Source organism: Pteropus vampyrus, unplaced genomic scaffold, assembly GCF_000151845.1.
Source record: "Pteropus vampyrus isolate Shadow unplaced genomic scaffold, Pvam_2.0 Scaffold22, whole genome shotgun sequence".
In the NCBI taxonomy this organism is placed as follows: domain Eukaryota; kingdom Metazoa; phylum Chordata; class Mammalia; order Chiroptera; family Pteropodidae; genus Pteropus; species Pteropus vampyrus.
Window position 1 is genome coordinate 12,560,051 of NW_011888803.1, and position 21,329 is coordinate 12,581,379.

General features: G+C 32.6%; 1 protein-coding gene across 14 annotated transcripts in view; it reads right to left on the reverse strand.

The window, feature by feature from the left end:
* The window catches only part of ZNF644 (zinc finger protein 644), a 100,674-nt gene that overhangs the window by 60,241 nt on the left and 19,104 nt on the right, over positions 1 to 21,329 (reverse strand). For all 14 annotated transcript variants that reach the window (XM_011355625.2, XM_011355632.2, XM_023528092.1 and 11 more), the window contains one exon: positions 12,257 to 12,317. In XM_011355625.2, coding sequence (XP_011353927.1) covers positions 12,257 to 12,300 — 44 coding nt within the window. In that variant the 5' untranslated portion in view covers positions 12,301 to 12,317. The remainder of the gene's footprint in view (positions 1 to 12,256; positions 12,318 to 21,329) is intronic.

The following is a 21,329-nucleotide window of genomic DNA, read 5'->3' on the forward strand; positions in this document are numbered from 1 at the left end:
GAAATAAGTAACATGAAATACAGTAGGGAAATACTGCCCCTGTTTTTTCATCTCATAAATACGCTGATACACTTGACGGTGTCTACAGGTCTCTTAGGCTCTGTTCTGAAATTATGCAGTCTAAGGAATAGAAAGAAAAAAGAACTAATGAAGAAAAATGAACAGAGCCTAAGAGACCTGTGGACATCATCAAGTGTATCAACGTATTTATAATGAGATGAAAAAACAGGGGCAGAATATTTCAAATAATAATGACTGTAAACATCCAAAACTTGATAAAAGACATGAGTCTAAACATGCAAGAAACTTAACGAACTTCACATACGATAAATGCAGAAATCCAGACTAAGTCACATGAATATAAAACTATTAAAACTCAAAGATAAAAAATAAATAAAAGCAGCAAGCAATAGATAAGCAACCTATCACATACAACAGATCCTTAATAATATTAAAAGCTAATTTCTTATCAGAAACCATGGAGGCCAGAAAGCACTGACATAATAGTTATAAACTGCTGAAAGAAAGAATTAGTCAATCAAGAGTTCTATACCCAGCAAAATTATCCTTCAAAAATGAAAGAGGAATTAAGACAGTCCCAAATAAATAAAAGCCGAGAGAGTTAAACACTAGTAGACCTTCCCCACAAAAAATGTTAAAGAAGTCCTTTAGGCTACAATAAAAAGATACTATATGGCAACTAAAAGTTCTAAAAGGAAATAAAGAACAAAGACAAAGGCAACTACATAAGTAAACATAAAAGCCAGTTATTATTGTATAAAGATGTAACTTGGGTCAGTAACAAAAAAAACAGAGGTGGGATGGAGATGTGTAAGAACAGAGTTTGAACAATGTTCAATAATGTGTAAGAACATTATTGAAACAAAGTTGATATTAATTCAAACTGGATTATTTATAAACTTAAGATGCTAATAGTAAACACCAAGGTAAACACAATAACTGGAAAATACACATTAAAGGAAATGAGAAGGAAATGATGCACAACAAAAAAGATCTATTAAACACAAAGAAAACAGTAATGGAACAACCACACAGATTACCAATAAGGAAGGAGAACTGTAACAACGCTATACACCAATTGGACCTAATAGACATATACAAAATAACCTACCCAGCAACAGAAAAATATACATTCTTCTCAAGTGCATAAATAACATTTTCCAATATAAATTGCATGTTAGGCGACAAAACAAGTCCTAACAATTTCAAGAAGATTGAAATGATACAAATACCTTTCTAATTACAATGGAATGAAACCAGAAATCAAAAGCACAAAGGAAACTGGAAAATCCACAAATCTGTGGAAATTTAACAAAATACTCTTAAATGACCTATAGGTCAAAAAGAAAAAAACAAAAAAATTAGAGAATACGTTAAGACAAATGAAAATAAAAACACCTGTGAGATGCAGTGGACGTAGTGCTGGAAGTATATATCTATAAGTACTTAAAAAAAGAAAGACCTTATATCAACAACCTAACTTTATACTTCAAGAAATTAGAAAACAAGAACCTAAACCCAAAGCTAGCAGAAAGAAGGAAATAATAAAGACTTAGAGCAGAGATAAACAAAATACAGAACAAAAAAAGAAAAGAAAAAGGTTGGCTTTATGAAAAGACCACAAAATTAACAAGTTTTTAGCTAGATTAAGAAGAAAAAAAAGACTCAAGTAACTAAATCAGAAATTAAAGGGAACATTATAAACAATGCCAACGAAATAAAAATTATGAGAATGCTATGAACTACTATACACCAAAAAAACCCTGAATAACCAATAGGTAAATTCTTAGAAACTTGTAACCTATGAAAATGGAATCATGAAGAAGTAAAACTTATAATCAGACTTATAACTGTAAGGAGATTGAAGTAGTAATCAAAACTCTCTCAACAAAGAAAAGCCCAGAACTGACAGCTTCACTGGAGAGTTCTACCAAACATTTAAATAATTAACATCAATTTTCTTGAAACTCTTCCAAAAAATTAAAGAGGAGGAATCATTTTCAAGGTCATTCAATGAAGCTAGCATTCCCCTGATACCAAAGCCTGACAAAGACAAGAAAACTAGAGACCAATATCTTTGACGAATATCTATGAAAAAATCATCAACAAAATACGAGCAAACTGACTTCAACAGCATATTGAAAGGATTACTACACCATGACTATGAGGGATTTATTCTTGGAATGCAAGGATGGTTTAACTTGATAATCAACCAATGTAATATACCACAAGAATAGAATAGAGAAAAATAACACGATCATCTCAACTGACGCAGAAAAAACATCTGACAAAATTAAACACCATTTCATGATTTAAAAAAAAAAAAACTCAATAAATTAGGAATGGAAGGAAACTACCTAAACATAATAAAGTCCATTTATGTAAAGCACACAGCTAAATTCATACTCAATATTTAAAGATTGAAGCTTTTCCTCTAAATTTGGAACAAGACAAGGCCATCTGCTCTTGCTACTTCCATTCAACAAAGCACTGGAAATTCCAGAAAGAGCAATAAAATGCAATAAAAAGCATTCAAATTCAAAAGGGAAAAATAAAATTACCTCTGTTCACAAACATGACCTTATATAGAAAACTCAAAAGATACCACGAAAAACTGTTATAAGGAAAATAATCTCACTTACAACACATCAAAAAAAAAAATAACCTGCTTAGGAATAAATTTAACTGAGGAGACAGAAGACTTATGCATTAAAAACTATAATACACTGCTGAAAAAAAAATTTTTAAAAACATAAGGGGAAAGATATCTAGTATTCATGGACTGGAAGACTTAAGATGTTCATATTATCCAAAGCCATCAATAGGTTCAATATAATCACTAGCAAATTCTCAATGGCATTTTTTGCGGCAGTAGATAAATTCATCCTAAAATTCATATGAAATCTCAAGGAATCTCAAATAACCAAAAAGTTTTTGAAAAAGAACAAAGTTAAGGTATCATACTTCCTAATTTCAAAATAAGTTACACAGCTAATTTACAGTAACCAAATCATTCTGGTACTGGCATAAAAGCAATATGCTTAAGTGAAAGAAGCCAGACACAAAAGGTTACATACTATATTATCTCATTTATATGAAAAATAGGTAAATTCATGAAGATAGAACGAAGATTAGTGGTTGCCAAAGGCTGGGAAGAGGAAAGAATGAGGAATGCCTTCTTAATGGGTACTGGGTCTCTTTCTTGGGAGTGATGAAATATTTTGGAACTAGTCAGAGGTGACACTTGCACAATATTGCAAATCTAAAAGGCCAATGAATTTAAACCTTAAAGTAATAATTTAGGTGAATTTTACCTCAAAGATAAAAATCAATTTCATTTCTATGTACTAACAATGTAGAGAATTTTAAATTAAAATAATAATGCTACTTGCAATCAATACAAAGAAAACAAAATACTTAGGTATAAATTTAATGAGACATGTAAAATATCTGTATGCTGAAATTACAAATGCTGACAAAAGAAATCAAAGACCTAAATAAATAGAGATATATAGATTGGAGGACTCATTCTTCCCAAATTGATCAACAGATATATTGCAAATCCTATTAAATTCCAGGAAAGATTCTGGTAGACATAGGCAAGTTTATTTTAAACTTTTTCTAAGCATATCGATATATACATATTTTTTAATTACCAATTGGAGTAGAGTGGGGACCAATAAGTTGTCTAGATTTGCTCCAAAATAACCTGAGGGTGAAAGAGAAATGAGTGCCTAAATGAGATAATACTATATATTCTGATTAAGGCATTTTTCTGTATGATCTCTTCACAGCTAAATGATTTTACAGCTCCAATGAGAGGCAGTACTAAACATCTTTAAGAGCACAGACACTGAAGCTAAACTACCTGATTCCAATCCTAGTTCTTCTATTGCTAGATCAATTAAACTCACTGTATCTCAGTTTCCTTACCTGAAAACTGAGGATTGGGTTAATATTTATAAAGTACTTATAACAGTGCCTGGCATATAGGAAGCACTATATAAATGTTAAATAAAATAAATCTGGGCTTATCATGGTTTAGGTTTTTAATCAACCAGGCAAAAAAATATCTAATTGCTTGTCAAGTATAGAGTAAACACTATATACAAACTTTTGTTTTAAAAAAATAAATCTAAGGTTATCATAGTTTTAGTTTTTAATCAGTCAGTCGAAATAATACAAGAGCCTACAGAGGGTAATACAGAAAATGTTAACATTTAGTATCCTATTATCTTGTCATTCAATCAATAGGTAATTCAGTTTACAATCACTGTAGATATAGATATTGACTTCCTAAGGACTATGTCACCTCAAGACAGAGGCAAGATTTGAGCTGAATTTTCTTGGGATAGTTAAATTTCCAGCGTACACATGAACTGAGGATGAGACTGGTGAGAAAGACATGAGGAAAGGCGAAAGTGTCAGGGTTTTTTAAGGACAATGATAATCAATTAGGCTGCAGCAAAATACTTATTAAAAGACAACAGATGAAACAAGATCTAAGAATTAAAATTTATCCTTAAGGAACTGTTAATGATTTTTTTAGCAAGTGAATAAAATAATTAAGTAACTTCCTAAGAAGTTAAAGTTTTTACACAAATAAAATGACATATCATTCATAACTGAATGCAGCACAGTAAACAAAACCAGCAATGAGAATGAAAAGAAAAGCTAACTACATGCTATGCTGACAAAATAAAGCAAAAAGATGTAGTAACTGACCAAATCTTTATGACAGAAAAGAAGCAATGTAAATATTTAGAGGAATTTTGGTCTTGATAACAAGAGAATGGAGCACCAGCAAGAAGAACAGGTTTTGAAAGTAAAGGTGACTAATCAATCCAGTTTAGACATAGTGATGCCAGAATACACAAATGAAAATGTTTTTATTAGAAGACATGTTTCAGTAATGCCATTAAAAACATTTCTTATTAGAAAGTGAAATATGTCTGTTTGTTAGAAAGGAAATATATAGAAGGAAGACAGTATAAATATGAATGAGTATAGGGCAACTTAAGGGGGAAAATATTACTCAAATCAAAGTACAATCTTTTAAGCTGGAAGAACTAATCTGTTTACCACTGCTGTCGTTTGACTAAAAATAAAATTTGATTAGATCTCAAACATTATATGTAAATACTGATTATTCAACCAATGTTTTAAGTACTCCTGTGCCAAGAACGGGTCTAGATGGTGAGTATACAATGGTGAACAAGATAACAAAGGTCCTACTCTCACATATACCCTGCATCCTAATGATTTGCTGAATCATGACTGACCTAAAGACTTTATGACGATTTTAACCTCAACTTTATTACTCAGGATAGAAAATATCTGCATTATTAAGTATTATCAGAATTCATATTTAGCTACTATGTATTAGACAGTATTAATGGAAATCCAAGACTTAACACATTTAATATATCCTTAGCTATGCAAGTACCTATGGTTAAGACTCTTGCCATTAGCAGTATGATTATTTACTCATTAACAGTATTAAATCTTGTTTAATTACCAAGCAGAGGCCAAAATCTCTAATAAAAACACTAGCTATAAATCTATGTGGTGCAAGTCATTTTTCAACAATCTTTAGGTCAACAGAATATTTAATAAATAAAAGATGCTTTGTAATGTCTTGCAGAGATATGAGAACAAAATATTCCGTGAGATTATGAATATGAAGATTTAATGCTGATGACTCAGATCTCTTTAAGTTATAGATAGATCTCTTGCATATAACCACCACCTGATATTTCTACTCAGCTGTCTTGAGCTACTTCATACTTAAAAATCTAAAATTTTAGGTCTTGTTCTCCACAAAATTTTAGGTCGTCTTCTCCACAGTTCCAAACTGTGAATACAGCACTACTGCCCAGGACAGAAACATGGGTGTATCATCCTTAACTTCTCCCTTACTCTGCAACCCCCAATTCCATTATAATTAATTGCCAAAGCTGATCTATTCTGTTGTCTAAATCTCTCTCAAATTCAACCATATCTTATCCCCACTATCACCACTCTAAAGTCAGGCCAGCATCCTCTGCATATTAACTGGTCATCCTGAATCCAATCTAGCATTCTCCACATTTTAATTAGGAACCTTTTCTAAAACACAGATCTGATCACAGCACTTCCTCACACTTAAACTCCTCCAACAGTGTCTTATTAATTTGTTAACTCAAACTCCTTAAAGTGGTTTATAAAATCCTCAATAAAATACCTCAAGCTTTACTCTCTGTCTTCTCTCTCGATACTAGCCACTACTTGCACCCTCACTCTGTGTGGAACTAACTCTACACTAAAGACATATTTCTTTCAGTTCCACCAATCTTCCCTTTCTCTTACCTCTCATCCTTTCTACTTGCTATTTCTTCTACGAACCACAGTCATTCCTCAACTTTTTATCTATATAAGTCACCAACAATTCCTCTAAGTTTTAGTTGTAATGTCACATATGGGAGCTTGCCATATTTTCATTCGGTCATTCAATAAATCTTTATTAAATGCCTACTGTGAGTAAAGTGCTGTCCTAAGTGCTTATATATTAATAAGTAAATCAGAAATGCTCCTAGCCATCCAGAAACACAGACCATCACAACACTAATCACATTTTATTGTAATTACGTATTTAGTGACTAGCATCAAGTATGAGCTAAAACCAATATAACTACAATAACCAACTCATAAAACACCGAATGAATCAATAAAACATTAAAAAAGTATTTACTGAGTACCAATCATGTAACAGGTAGGCCCAAAGTCCTCAGCCCAGCCAGAAGACCCTAAAAGGTTTCAAATATTTGCTTTAATGGTAATCTCAAAAGAACAGCAGATCAGAGGTGAGAAGACTTAGGTTTTAATTATTTACCTGACCTCAAGCCATTCAGTCTTTTATTATTTATGAGCTTCACACCCTTAAATGTGATATGGTAATATGTAAATTAATGATAAATATGGAGTCTTTTACAGTAAAGTTTACTTCTTGGTAGGTTCAAAATGAGACTCATTTAAAAAGTTTGAAAAAACAGAACAAGGAAACAGATCAAACAATGAATTCCTAAGCTGTAATAAACTGTAAACTTTAGTACACTGAAAAAAAAGCCAGTAATTCTGACAACATGGACATCCAGTTAAATGAAAGTGTTTTACAAAGTAATTTCTGAAACTAAAATTTAGTTCACATCCCCTCTGTCCACATTTTCCCAAATTTCCATACTTTCCTTCAGAGTCCAACTCAATGTCACCTTCCTTCTACGAAGCCTTTCCTGATCTCTTCCTTCAAAATTTCCTCCTTACTCCTACTACGATATACACACCTAAAGGTATTGTGTTTATGACTTATAATTTGTTGTATAGCACTGAGAATTCTAGTTATCAATGCATACTTAACATATAGCATCGTGCCTAAAACATTGTTTCAATAAAGGCTTACTGAATGCCTTGTTTTATTTAGCACCTTTATTTACAGTTTAGACCTACCATAGAAGTTTCAACAACAGCAACGGCAAAATTCTTTGGTCTGACAGAGCAGTTTTATGGTTTCCTGTTCACATACTAAAATGACATTTGCCACTTAGCCTTTAACTGTTAAGCTGAAAACCACTTCAGATTTGGGTAGAAATTTTTATAATAAATAGAGGCATGGATGAAATTTTCTTTGAGCAAACAGATTGACAAATCAGCTTAAAAACAGATCAATGCAGCCTATTTAACTTTTTCAATAAATGAAACAACATAGTGAAACCAAGGATGAGTTTAAACAGATGAAGACCAAGATACATTCAAACACATCCAGGAGAAAAAGCACCACATTGGAAAATAACCTAATTAACTATTAACCTAATTAACCTAATATTAGTGGCTTTTACTATCTTTTTACTTACAAACTATGCTAACATTAGTTTGCAGCAAATAATAAAGAAATACATTGTTAGAAAGTATCCAAAATAGTGTGAAGGGAACAAAAGAGGATATGTGCTCACACACAAGCATATGACTTTTATTAAAATCTGGTTATTCAATATTAAAAAATGAATGCAATACATAAAACATGAAAGTATGTTAATTGAAAGGTTTAACACTAAAGGGAAAAAATCTTTTTAAGTTATGTATTCTCCAATGGAATTAAGGTATGATGAAGGGTGACACTTCAAATGTTTGAGGAATCTCACAATTAAAGAAATGCACAAATATGACTTTTTACTGATTAGGCTGGTAAGAATTAAAACACAAGTTAATATTTAGCAGGGTATAGGGAAACAGATATTCTCAAAAACTGCTAATAAGAATGTTAAGTGGCATGATCTCATTGCAATCTTGCAACATATATTAGAAATTAAAGTGCATAGGAACACTAACCCAGCAATCTACTGCTACAAATTATTGTACAGGTGACTCTCACACAATCCCAATGATATGGTCAAGAATATTTATTGCAGCATTGCCTATACAAGTAAAGAAAACCTGAGATTTACTCAAGTATCTATCAACAAGGAAACTGTTACATTTTGTTAAATGTAACATACATGTAAAACAATGTCCAAGATACACTGGTAAATGGAAAAAAAAAGATGTAGAATATATACCAGCTATTTTTGAAAACTTATGGGGAGCACAGTACTAGGCGAGAGAAGAGAGTCTTATTTAAACATTTCTGCACTATTTGCTCACATGTATAAGCAAATGTGACTTTTATTTTTAAAAAATAAAAATTTGAAAATACTAAATGTTGCTTGGCAATATATTTGAAAAAGGTCAAATGTACTCTGTGAAGTATCATCAAGAATGAAGAACAATTAATTTTATTAATTAAAAAATTTTCTTTTTCACATTACAACAATGGGAGGCACATCTACAGTGCTACAGTGAAGCACACAGGTTAATTTGGAAATTAAGGAAATTAAACTCATATAAGATGAACATTCATAAAGAACTTCAAATCCTTGGATTCAGGTATTCAACAAAATGGAAAAGCTCAGCGGCAGCTGACTATAAAATAATGAAGCGCAAAATGAAGAGAAGAGTCCAAAAGTGAGGTATACCTATCAGCTTCTAAGAAAAACAAGTATAAAATCTTTTAAAGACATAAGTCAAGCAATCACAAGGTTAAATTTCTCTGAATCAAATTTTATCAACAAAAAATGAAACATGCTTCACATCCAAGATGAAATAAAAGAAATAACTGAGGTTCCACATTCAATTAGAATCTGTGACTATGAAAATCCTTATAGGGAGACAGAGGAACAGCATGAGATGGGGTCAATGTCCGACTTTGTGTTCAACCCTTATGGGAGACACTGCAAAGAGGAAAAGCAACAAATTGATCCCAGTGGGGAAGAACTTCTCCTTGCTTTAGAATTGCTAGAAGGCAATCAAGCTCGAGGCATAAAAGTTCCCCAGGTGACTACGATAGCCAACCCAACTAGCCGAATTTCAAATATGGAAGAAGAAAAGTAGTGCAAAATGCTTTAAATTATTTTAAAGTTCCATTTCTTAAGAAATATATTGTTTTTATGTATTACAGATCTACGATGATAAAAGACAATTAAAAAAAACATACTTTCAGCAAACAGCAAGCTTCCTAAGCTATAAGAATCAAAAATGTTATCACAATTTTAGACTATGTTTCAATTTCTTCCTCCACTCCAAGTTTTTTACCCTCAGGAAAATGAGGAAATGTTTTCTTTACTTTTTACAGATGTGACCAGTCTTCTTAATGTTCTACTTTTATTAGTGTAACACATTCTTTTAAAATCTTTAAAGAAATAACTAGAACAAACTCACAAAGAGAATACTATTAGTAGTAAACATTCTAATTTCCATAACATGGATTAACGCCTTCACCTGGAAAGAGTAACTGAAATCAACAATGACTAGCCATTTTATTCTAACTGGACTGAAAGAAGGCTTGAGGTTTCCCCCTCCCCCCACCAAAATGCCTATAATGCTGCCTCAGTATTGTTCTCATTGCTCCTTCCTACAGCCTAACAGCAACTGAAGCGCCAATGCGCCTATCCCATTCCAGCAAACATTCTGAATCCTCACTTGTCTGAGAACTCTGTTCATTACTGAATGTTTAACAAACATTCACTAAATACATAGAGCTCTAGCACTATGCTACTAAGATAAATAAGATATAGACGGTGTCTACCTTCAAAGAGCTCACAGTCTAGTAAAGAAAACAGACTATTGCAGTATGGCCAGGTCTAGCTCAAAGGACAAGATGATACTTGAGATGGACTACTTCAGGAGGTTAAGTGGACTAGCAGGAATGGACATTGGCAGTTGGGGAGGCAAGGGGTTGGAGAAGAGTGGCAACATATATACAGGACTAAAACTAAGAATATAAAACATCTTATTTTGTTTATTAAGGTAATTCTAGGCATTCTGAAATAGCTACAGTGAAATCACTGTATGCCTTATAGAACTTATATTTTATTGTGCAGGTGGATGGGGGACAATGAAGGGGACAACTAGAGGAAAGAAAGCAGTGTAGAACTTTGGCAAATGAGGTCAGAGACTTGGAGAATCCGATATTGACACAGATATTCAAACAAAATTATAGAGAGAAAGCATAAAAATTTTGTAGTGTGTTTATACAATGTAGTATCGCTTGGCATTAAAAAATAATTAACTACTGATACAACGACATGGAGTAAACTCAAAAACACTATGTTGAATGTAAAAAAAGATACAAAAAGTACATATTACATAACTCTATAAACATAAAGTTCAAGGCAAAACTAAGTTATGCTGATAGAATTCAGAAAGATGCTTATCTCAAAGAAAGGCTATTGGGCTGGAAAGGGAAGAGCAAGAGGAACTTTCTGGAACAATAAAAACGTTTTACATCTTGATCTACATGGTGGTTACTAATGTGAACATATATGTAAAAACTCATTCAGCTCTATACTTAAAATTTTCAACATTTCGCCATACACAAATTTGAACTTAATAATAGAAAAAAATGTGGTGGAATAAGGTCAGAATAAGTTAAACCAGTCACGCAATGAGCAATATCTAACATACAAGAAATCAGAATACAATATTCTAATAGACATTGTATATTCAACTAACAAACAAAATCCCTATAAGACCTTAAGTAGAAAAGTCTGGCTGCTTCTCTCCTTCAGGAAATTGTATAGACAAAGAGTCCTTATAATAAATGCTATGAAAATAAAGTACCCTTCTTAAAGAAATAGCTCACTATTAACCAAAAAACAAAAAACACAAAAATTTTCTACACAGTACTATCTACCTTATAAGAAGTACTATAAAGATTAATAAGGCACAAGGAACATATAACACAATATAGATACCCAAATTATCACTACTATTATTATAATAGCAATAAAAGGGAAAATTTGCTCAAATTACGCCTAAACCACTTATTGAGAATACAATATTTAACGGCACATTACCTAACTACAGTACTTCTCATTCTAGTTTTTATTTTTTTTTAACTTGGAGATCAGTAAGCCTCTGGCAGCTGAAACATCTGATGAGACTAGAGAAAGACTGAGTTAACTGTAATTTTTATCTAAGTATTCTTCTTAATCTGTTTATATCCTGAAACCATGTTCACTTACCAATAGACAGTGAAGGTATCTTTAACATTTCAACAGTTTAATGCCAAAAATCATTCTTTCACATACCAGACCAAAAGTATATGACCACAACTCAATTTTCTGTAAATCAACAGTTTTAAAAAATTAAAGTGAATCAGAATGCTAAATTAGAAAAATCATTCAGTAGATATACTCAAAAGAAAAATATCAAAACAATCATTTATAATTCTGAACATTATATAACAGTTATTATTTGAATAATTTAACTAGTTTGTGAAAGAACATCATTAATGGAAATAAGAAAGTAAAATTCACAAAAGCAAAGACTACTGAGCTACTATAATCCACTAAAAAAGAACTGGTTTCCGAGTGGCTAAACCAAACACCAACTTAATTTTTTAACATGCTTTATAGTCATTGGAAACTACACAACTAAGTTATAAAAGTCAACATAAAAGAAGAAAAAGAATTTAGTTCCCCAGTTTGATGACTGTATTTTTACTCTCACCAAATCAACTAGACCAAATACATCAAAAAGTCGATTCTTTGCATTTCAAAATTTTATTTAAAAACTCAATTCTGGACATGAAGGCATATTTTTAAAACAAGTTTTTATATTATTCCTATTTGATATGTAACACTTAACAAAGTAGTCTTCTACTTACCTAGATTTTGTCTTATTAACATCTTGCTGCAAGAACAATCTCATTCGAAATTAAATCAAACCTGAAACACAGGTAAAACCATAATTTAGTTTTTTGCTCCAGGAATAAGTACATCTATGACACGTTATGCTTTTAAATTAAAAACTGCAAATCAAAATTTTTCTTGATAGAAAATCTATCCAAAAAATTGTTCAAGTAAAACATGACCATTTTAACCTTCAGAAAACTTGCTTAGTACCATTTTTTTGAGGAACGATAATCTATTCAAATGAGAAACTTAAGCATTTTAATTCTCTTCAAAAAAATTTACAAAACTTGTTTTCGTTAATTCTAATAGTATGGTAAGAGCTATAATTAAAAGCAGCATTTGTTCATAAAACATACACTTCTATAGATCAATATTTATCTAATACTATTAGGTACATACCCTCCCCCCCTCAAAAAAAAATAAACAAAAATAAACAAAAAAAAAAGCTGAAGGAAAAAAATATAGAATGAGATGGCATAAAAGTACATACTCATTAATAGTAGCCATAATAATGGCTAACACTAATTAAGTAATGCTAAATGTCAGGGAACATTCCAAAGAATAGCATACATTGATACTCTCCTATTTCCTCAATTTAATCTTCAATATAGCATAATGTAACCTCTATCCCCACACTCCACTGAAAATTTACTTTTCAAAAACCTACCTACCCCTAATTTTGTCACATTTCATAAATTCTGAAAACTCAGTATGTCCTACCCTGAACTCTACACATCTCCTGCTCCTACATGAAAATGGCTTGTTACTCTTCTGAATTCTTATTCTCAAAAAATGGCACCATACCTATTTGCCATTGTTATGTAGATTACCGTAACTGTTCTATTTGACTCAGTATCATCCCAAATTCATCCTTTGCAGAACTATATAAGTAATCATTTGGCAATGGCTATCTTGAAGATGTAGCATATATGCTTCAAATCCTTAAATAGTATTTATCAATGATATCAGCCTTATCTATTCCTGATCTTTACTCCCCCACTCACTCCGTATTTCTAGTATACCAAACTCTTTCAACTCCCAAAACAGTCCCCATGCTCTCAGCTTTCATGCCTTTTCACAGAGTGAATTACACCCACCTTCTCTCTCTCTTTGCTAATACATTTTTACCAGCTTTTCAATATTTACCTATCACCCTGATATTTCTTCTTTAATTTCTTCAGCTATGTAAAGCTGTGTTTCTCGGTTGCTATAGCAACCAGTGATAGCTCTATATCAACCCTATCTGTTTACTTGTGTATTTTCTGAACGACAATGAAGACAAAAATTCATTGATCTCATTTTAACATTTTCACTGGTCGGTGTATTGTAAAAGCATAAAATGTAGGCTGAAAGACTGAAGAAATTTTGTGCTGTATCCCAAAATGTACAAAGGAATATAGAAGAAAAACAAGTAAAATTCAGACTAGTAAGCTGAATTCACATTTTCAAAGACCTGAGGAAAAAAATTCACATCACTTCTGGATCCAATAATGTTAATTTATGAAATAACTACATCTAAGCAAAAATATAACTGACAAAAATCAGCCAAGTAAAACCTTTTACTGGGTGAATTAATTTCACAGATTACCAGTACCAAGATTTTGGTACTAAATGTTTATATCCCTATAGAAAACAAAGTTTGTGGACTATAAATCCTAAACTAATTAGCCTTAAGCAGAAAAAGAGTTGGACAAGACAAATATGGTTTCAATACTAATAATGTCCATAATCTAGAAAAGTGGTTCTCAAACTTTAGCATGCACCAGAAGCACACAGGCTTGTTACACAGACTGCAAAGCCCCACAATCGAAGTTCCTGATTAGCTATGTTTAAGAGTGCAGCCTGATCATTTGCATTTCTAATAAATTCTCAAAGTGATACTGATGCTGCTTCTAAGACCACATACTGAGAACCACAGACTTAAGAGTTTTCTGTGTAATATCTAGAAGAGATGAGAATATTTTCTCTGCCATCCATTGCCACCAACCTTTACCCACCCAGAATTGGATATTGTACCTATTACAAACTAAACTATAAATCAAAGTGAGAACAATAAAAGTGTGACAGGCTGATAAATGGATCCACAAAAGATATCTACATCCTAATCCCAGGAACTTCTGAATGTTACCTTATGTGACACCCTCCTCCCCCCTACAAAAAAGGTCTTTGTAGAAGTGATTAGAGATCTTGGGGGAGATTATCCTGGAATACCTGGATGGACTCTAAATACAATCACATGTATCCCTACAAAGAGGGAGATGGGGAAATTTGACTACACAGAGAACAGAGAGAGATTTGAAAACACTGGCCTTAAAGATTGCAGCCATAGCCAGAATGCCAGCAGCCACCAGAATTGTAAAGATTCTCCCCTAGTACCTCCAGAGGGAGAACAATCCTGTTGACACCTTGATTTTTGGCCAGAGATAATGATTTCAGACTTCTGGCTTCCAGAACTATGAGAAAATAAGTTTCTGTTGTTTTAAGCCATCTAGTTTGTTAATTTGTTAGAAGAGCCATAGAAAACTAAAATACTGATGGCAGGTTCTCTAGAAGATATGTAGAAGCACTAAAAGATGTTATAGACTGAATTGAAACCCTAAAACCCAATGTGAGTATATTTGGAGAAAAGCCCTTTAAGGAGGTAAATGAGGATAAATGAAGTCATGAGGGTGGACTCTAATCCAATATGACTGGTGTCTTTATAAGAAGAGACACCAGAACTAACAGAACTAAAGGGAGAAACAGACCATAATAGTATCGTAGTAGGGGACCTAAATATCCCACTGTCAGATATGGACAGATCATCCAAACAGAAAATCAATAAAGAAATAACATCCTAAATGATACATTAGACCAACTAGACACAACTGACATTTACGGAGTCTTTCATCCCAAAACAGCTACTTATACATTCTTCTCTAGTGCACATGGAACATTCTCAAGGATCTACCACATACTGGGACACAGAGATAGCCTCGACAAATGTAAGAGGGTTGGAATCATACCAACCATATTCTCTGACCATCATGCTTTGAAACTAGAGATCAACTGTAAAAAGAAAGCAGAAAGAACCACAAATACATGGGGATTAAACCAAATACTACTGAAGAATAACTGGGTCAGAGAAGAAATAAAAACAGAGATCAAGAAATACATAGAAACAAATGATAATGATAGAACAACATATCAAAATTTTTGGGATATGGCAAAAGCGGTCACAAGAGCAAAGTTCACATCATTACAGGCCTACCTCCAAAAACAAGAACAAGCCCAAATAAAGAACCTAATGCTTCATCTTATAAAACTAGAAAAGAAAGAACAAATAAAGCCTAAAGTCAGCAGAAGGAAAGAAATAATCAAAATTAGAGCAGAAATAAATGAAATTGAAAACAAACAAACAAAAAAAAATAGAAAAAAAAATACAACAAAGAGCTGGTTCTTTGAGAAGGTTAATAAAATTGACAAACCCCTAGCCAGACTCACTAAAGAAAAAAGAGAAAGGACACAAATAAAAAATATCAGGGATGAAAGAGTAGAAATTATGACTGACATCACAGAAATACAAAGCATCATACAAGAATACTATGAAAAAGTATATATAACACCAAATTTAATAACCTAGAAGAAATGGACCAGTACTTAGAAAAATACAACCTTCCTAGACTGAATCAAGAAGAACTGGAAAATCTAAATAGACCGATCAGCAAACTGAAACAATCATCAAAAACTTATCAAAAAGTAAAAGTCCAGGACCAGATGGCTTCACCAGTGAATTCTACCAAACATTCAAAGAAGATTTAATAGCTATTCTCTTCAAATTCTTCCAAAAAATCGAAGAGGAGGCAATACTCCCAACTCATTTTATGAGGCCAGTATCACCCTGATACTAAAACTTGGTAAAAATAACACAAAAAATAAAACTACAGACCAATATTTCTCATGAACACAGATGTGAAACTCCTAAATAAGATACTAGCAAACAAATTCAGTAACATTAATAAGATTATACACCACGATCAAGTGGGCTTCATCCCAGAGGCACGGGGGTGGTTCAACATAAGCAAATCGATTAATGTGATATACCACATAAACAAATTAAAAAATAAGAATCATATGATCATATCAATAGATGCAGAAAAAGCCTTCGACAAGATACAGCACCCAATAATGATCAAAACATTAACAAAGTCAGTATGGAAGGAAAACGTCTTAATATAATAAAGGCCATATATGACAAGCCCTCAACCAACATTATATTTAATGATGAAAAACTAAAAACCTTCCCTCTAAGATCAGGAACAAGGCAAGGCTGTCCACTATCGCCACTGTTATTCGGTATAACACTGGAGGTCCTAGCAAGTGCAATCAGGCAAGAGAAAGATATAAAATGCATCCAAATAGGAAATGAAGAAGTCAAACTGTCACTATTTGTTGATGACACGATTCTCTATATAGAAAACCCTGAAGAATCCACAAAAACACTACTAGAAACAATAAGCAAATACAGTAAAGTCTCTGGATACAAAATCAACATTCAAAGCATTCCTATACTCTAATAATGAAGTGTCAGAAAAAGAAGTGGAAAAAATAATTCCTTTTTCAATTGCAACAAAAAGAATGTAAAATACCTAGGAATAAATTTAACGAAACATATGAAGGACCTATACAATGAAAACTACAAGACCCTATTAAAAGAAATCAAAGAAGATACAAAGAAATGGAAAGATATTCCGTGTTCTTGGATTGGAAGAATCAAAATAGTTAAAGTGACCTTATTACAGATTTAATGCAATCCCCATCAAAATCCCAACGGCATTTTTTGAAGAAATAGAACCAAAAAAAATCATCAGATTTGTATGAAAGCACAAAAGATCCCGAACTGCCCAAGCCAGCCTGAGAAAAAAGAATGAGGCTGGTGGGATCACTCTGCTTGACTTCAAATTATACTACAAAGCAACAGTAATAAAAACGGCATGGTACTGGCAGCACAACAGACACAGACCAGTGGAACAGAATTGAGAGTCCGGAAATAAATCCATATTTATATGAACAAATAATTTTCAACAAAAATGTCAAAAATATACAGTGGAAAAATGAAAGCCTCTTCAATAAATGGTGCTGGGAAAACTGGAAAGCCACCTGCAAAAGAATGAAAGTAGACTGTTGTCTATCACCACACCCCAATATTAACTTAAAATGGATTTAAGGACCTGAATATAAGGCCTGAAACAAAATGCACAGAAGAAAATATAGGAACTAAACTCAAAGACCTTGTACTTAAAGAGGATTTTATGAATTTGACCTTAAAAGCAAGGGAAGTAAGAGCTAAAATAAATGAATGGAACATCAAAAAAACTTCTGCTCAGCAAAAGAAATCATCAACAAGGTAGACACAACCATCTGAATGGGAAAATATATTTGCAAGGAACACCTCCGATAAGGGCCTAATATATCCAAAATATACAAACTCAATAACAACAAAAAAACAAATGATCCAATCAAAAAATGGGCAGAGGACCTGAACAGACACTTCTTCCTAGAGGACATACAAATGGCCAACAAATATATGAGAAGATGCTCAACATCGCTAGCTATTAGGGAAATGCAAATCAAAACCACAATGAGATACCATCTCACACCTGTTAGAATAGCTATTATCAACAGGACAAGCAATAACAAATGTTGGAAAGGATGAGGAGAAATAGGAACCCTCATACACTGCTGGTGGGACTGCAAATTGGTACAGCCACTATGGAAAACAGTATGGAGGTTCCTCAAAAAACTAAGAATTGCTCTACCATATGATCCAGCAATCCCTCTACTGGGAAAAGATATTTGCACACCAATGTTCATAGCAGCATTATTCATAGTGGCCAGGACATGGAAGCAACCAAAGTGTCCTACAACATGTGACTGGCTAAAGAAGCGGTGATACATATATACAATGGAATATTACTCAGCCATAAGAAGAGATGAAATACTGCCATTTACAACGACATGAATGGACCTTGAAATAATCATACTAAGTGAAATAAGCTAGACAGAAAAAGTTGAAAATCACATGGTATCACTTATATGTGAGATATAAACCTAAATGCAACAAATGAACAGGACAGAGACTTATGGACATGGACAATGGACTAGTGGTAACCAGAGGGTAGAAGGGAGGAAGGGGGAGGTAGACAGGAGGGAAAATTTAAATCGTTTCTTCAATTAAAAAAAAAATTTAAAAAAAAAAGAAGAGATATCAGGCATGCATGCACAAAGGAAAGGCCATGTGAGGACACAGAGGAGAGCTATCTGCAAGAAGAGAAGTGTCAGGAGAAACCAAAGCTAATACCATAATCTTGGATTTCTAGCTTCCAGAATGGAGAGAAAATAAATTTCTATTGTTTAAGCCACCCAATCTGTGGTATTTTGTTATAGGAGCCCTAGCAGATTAATAAAAAAGGATATACATGTTAGTACAACAATGTGAATGCACAAAGACACTGAATTGTACACTTTAAAATGCTTACAATGTTACACTTTATTATATGTATATTTTATCACAATTTAAAAAAAAAAAAAGCATACACACGCCCTCACCACCACACACCATAGCTAAATTTGACTTTAGCTGTTTAATTTTTTATCTTGCTCTATTCATATTCATAGTCTGGAAAATAAAACTTTTAATTAATTTGTTCCCCCAAAGAGCCAAACCAGGACATTTAAAGCACTATATTTTCTTTAAAAGGGGATTTTATAATGAAGTTTGATAGAAAGTACTTTTAAAATCCATACCTAAAAAGTATAATATAATTGAGATATTGTTTAGGTGAGAGCTGGGACACACAAGAAAACTACATACCAATATCTCTGATACATACTGAATAAAAATCTCAACAAAATACTAGCAAACCAAATTCAACAGCACATTAAAAGAATTATACAAAATAACCAAGCTGGATTTATTCCTGGAATGCAAGGTTGGTTCAACAAATAGAAGTCAATGTAATATACACCACATTAACAGAAAGAAGGTCAGCAACCACAATCATCTCAATTGATGCTGAAAGAAGACTTAATAAAATTCAACATCATTTCATGGTAGAAACACACAACAAGAACGAAGGAAACTCCCTTAACATCATCAAAGCCATATGTGAAAAGCCTACAGTTAACACATCACATTCAATAATGACAAACTAAAAACTTTTTCTCTATGATCAAAAGAAGGTAAGGATGCCCACTCTAACTACTCCAACATAGTACTGGAAGTACTAGCCAGGAAAAGAAATAAGAAAAAGAAATAAAAGGCATTCAAACTGGAAAGGAAGAAGTAAAATTATTTTTGCAGATAGTATTATCCTTTAGGTAGAAAACTCTATGGATTCTTTAAACAATTGTTAAAACGAGTGAATGATTTCAGCAAAATTGCAGGGCATAAAATCAGCACATGAAAATCACCTGGGATTGTTGGAGGGCTCATCTCATTTGTTTCCCTTCTTTTAGGGTTCACCATCAGTGTGTGCCTCCTTGGGTAAGTTTATTCCCAAGTGGTTTTATTTTTTGATGCTTTTGTAAATGAAATTGCTTTCATAATTTTGTTTTTTCACATTGATCATTATTAGTATATAGAAATAAATAATTTTCTAAAACATACAGCACAAAAAAATTTTAAATAAAAGTGTGGGGGAGAAAAATAAACCAAACACCAGCTATAAGGCTGCTATGTTATTATCAATCAAGGCAGACATTAAAGATAATGAGAAACAATAATGATAAAAGATTCAACTCATCAGAAACATAAAACAATTCTAAATTTGTGTGCCAAGATAACGTGGATCCCAATTTATAAAACAAAAATGGATAACAACACAAGACAAACCTATAACAGCAGTAGAAAATTTTAATGAATCTCTCTAATTAAACCAACGTGCAGAAATTAAATTGGTGGGGATACAGAAGTCTTGAACAACACGATTAGCAAAACTGACTTAACAGATACATATAAATATTGCACCCAAAAAACTACAGAATACACATTCTTTTCAAATATACACAAAATAATAGAAAGTGTTGAAGATGAAATGTAAAGGTACATGGTTTGAAAAGAACGTCTGAATTATCTTCTGAAACTGAACATAAACACTCTCTAAAATCAAGCTATTAAATTCCCATGTATTTACTAAATACAAATGTGTGCATGTGCACACTAGGAGACAGGCACAAGGAAATGCATAGCAGCATTATTCATAAAAGCCTAGAAGTTGTTAACAACCCAAATCTCCATCAATACTAAAATGAGTAAATAGTGGAACATTCAAATAATACACTGTATAGCAACAATAATGAATGAACTACAGTTATATACAACAGAGATGAACCCCATAAATGATGCTGGAAATCAGAGTCCATTTATATAAATCTCATTACTGGGGAAAAAAATATATGGTTCAAAAAATATATTTTTAAATGGTAAAAATATAAAGCAAAAAAGGACTACCATAGAAGGAAGGATGGTAGTCTCCTAGGACAGAGGGAGAGGTGTGATTGGAAGGGGGCAGACTGGAGGATCTGGCAATGTTTTAATTCTCGATTAGGGGGTGATTAAGCAGGTATGCACTTTTGCGTACTGATATTGTATGTTTTTTTCCATGTATTATTACTATGTTTTTCCACAGTAAAAGTGTTTCAAAACTAAAAATATAGACATTTAAGGCTCTAAAGCTTCTCCTAAGTAAGGCACTGGCATTATAGTATTTTGTTTTTACTTTAAAGTTTTACAAATGCATATTTTAAAAATTATTGAAGCTTGTTAACGAAAAACAGTAATAGCCATCATCCTTTGCCTAACTTTCCCACCCTCCCATTTCTAAACAATGCTGTTATAGCGTTATATTAATTTTTCATTGTGGATCTGACTGCCTCCTATGTAACAAAATAACTTAACTCTTTTATATTCCTTCTGTAAGTTCCCCAAATTATAGCACAGCTCCACATTAGAATGGCTAGCTGATTTTTTGACAAAAGTGCAAAAGCACTTTGATAGAGAAAAAT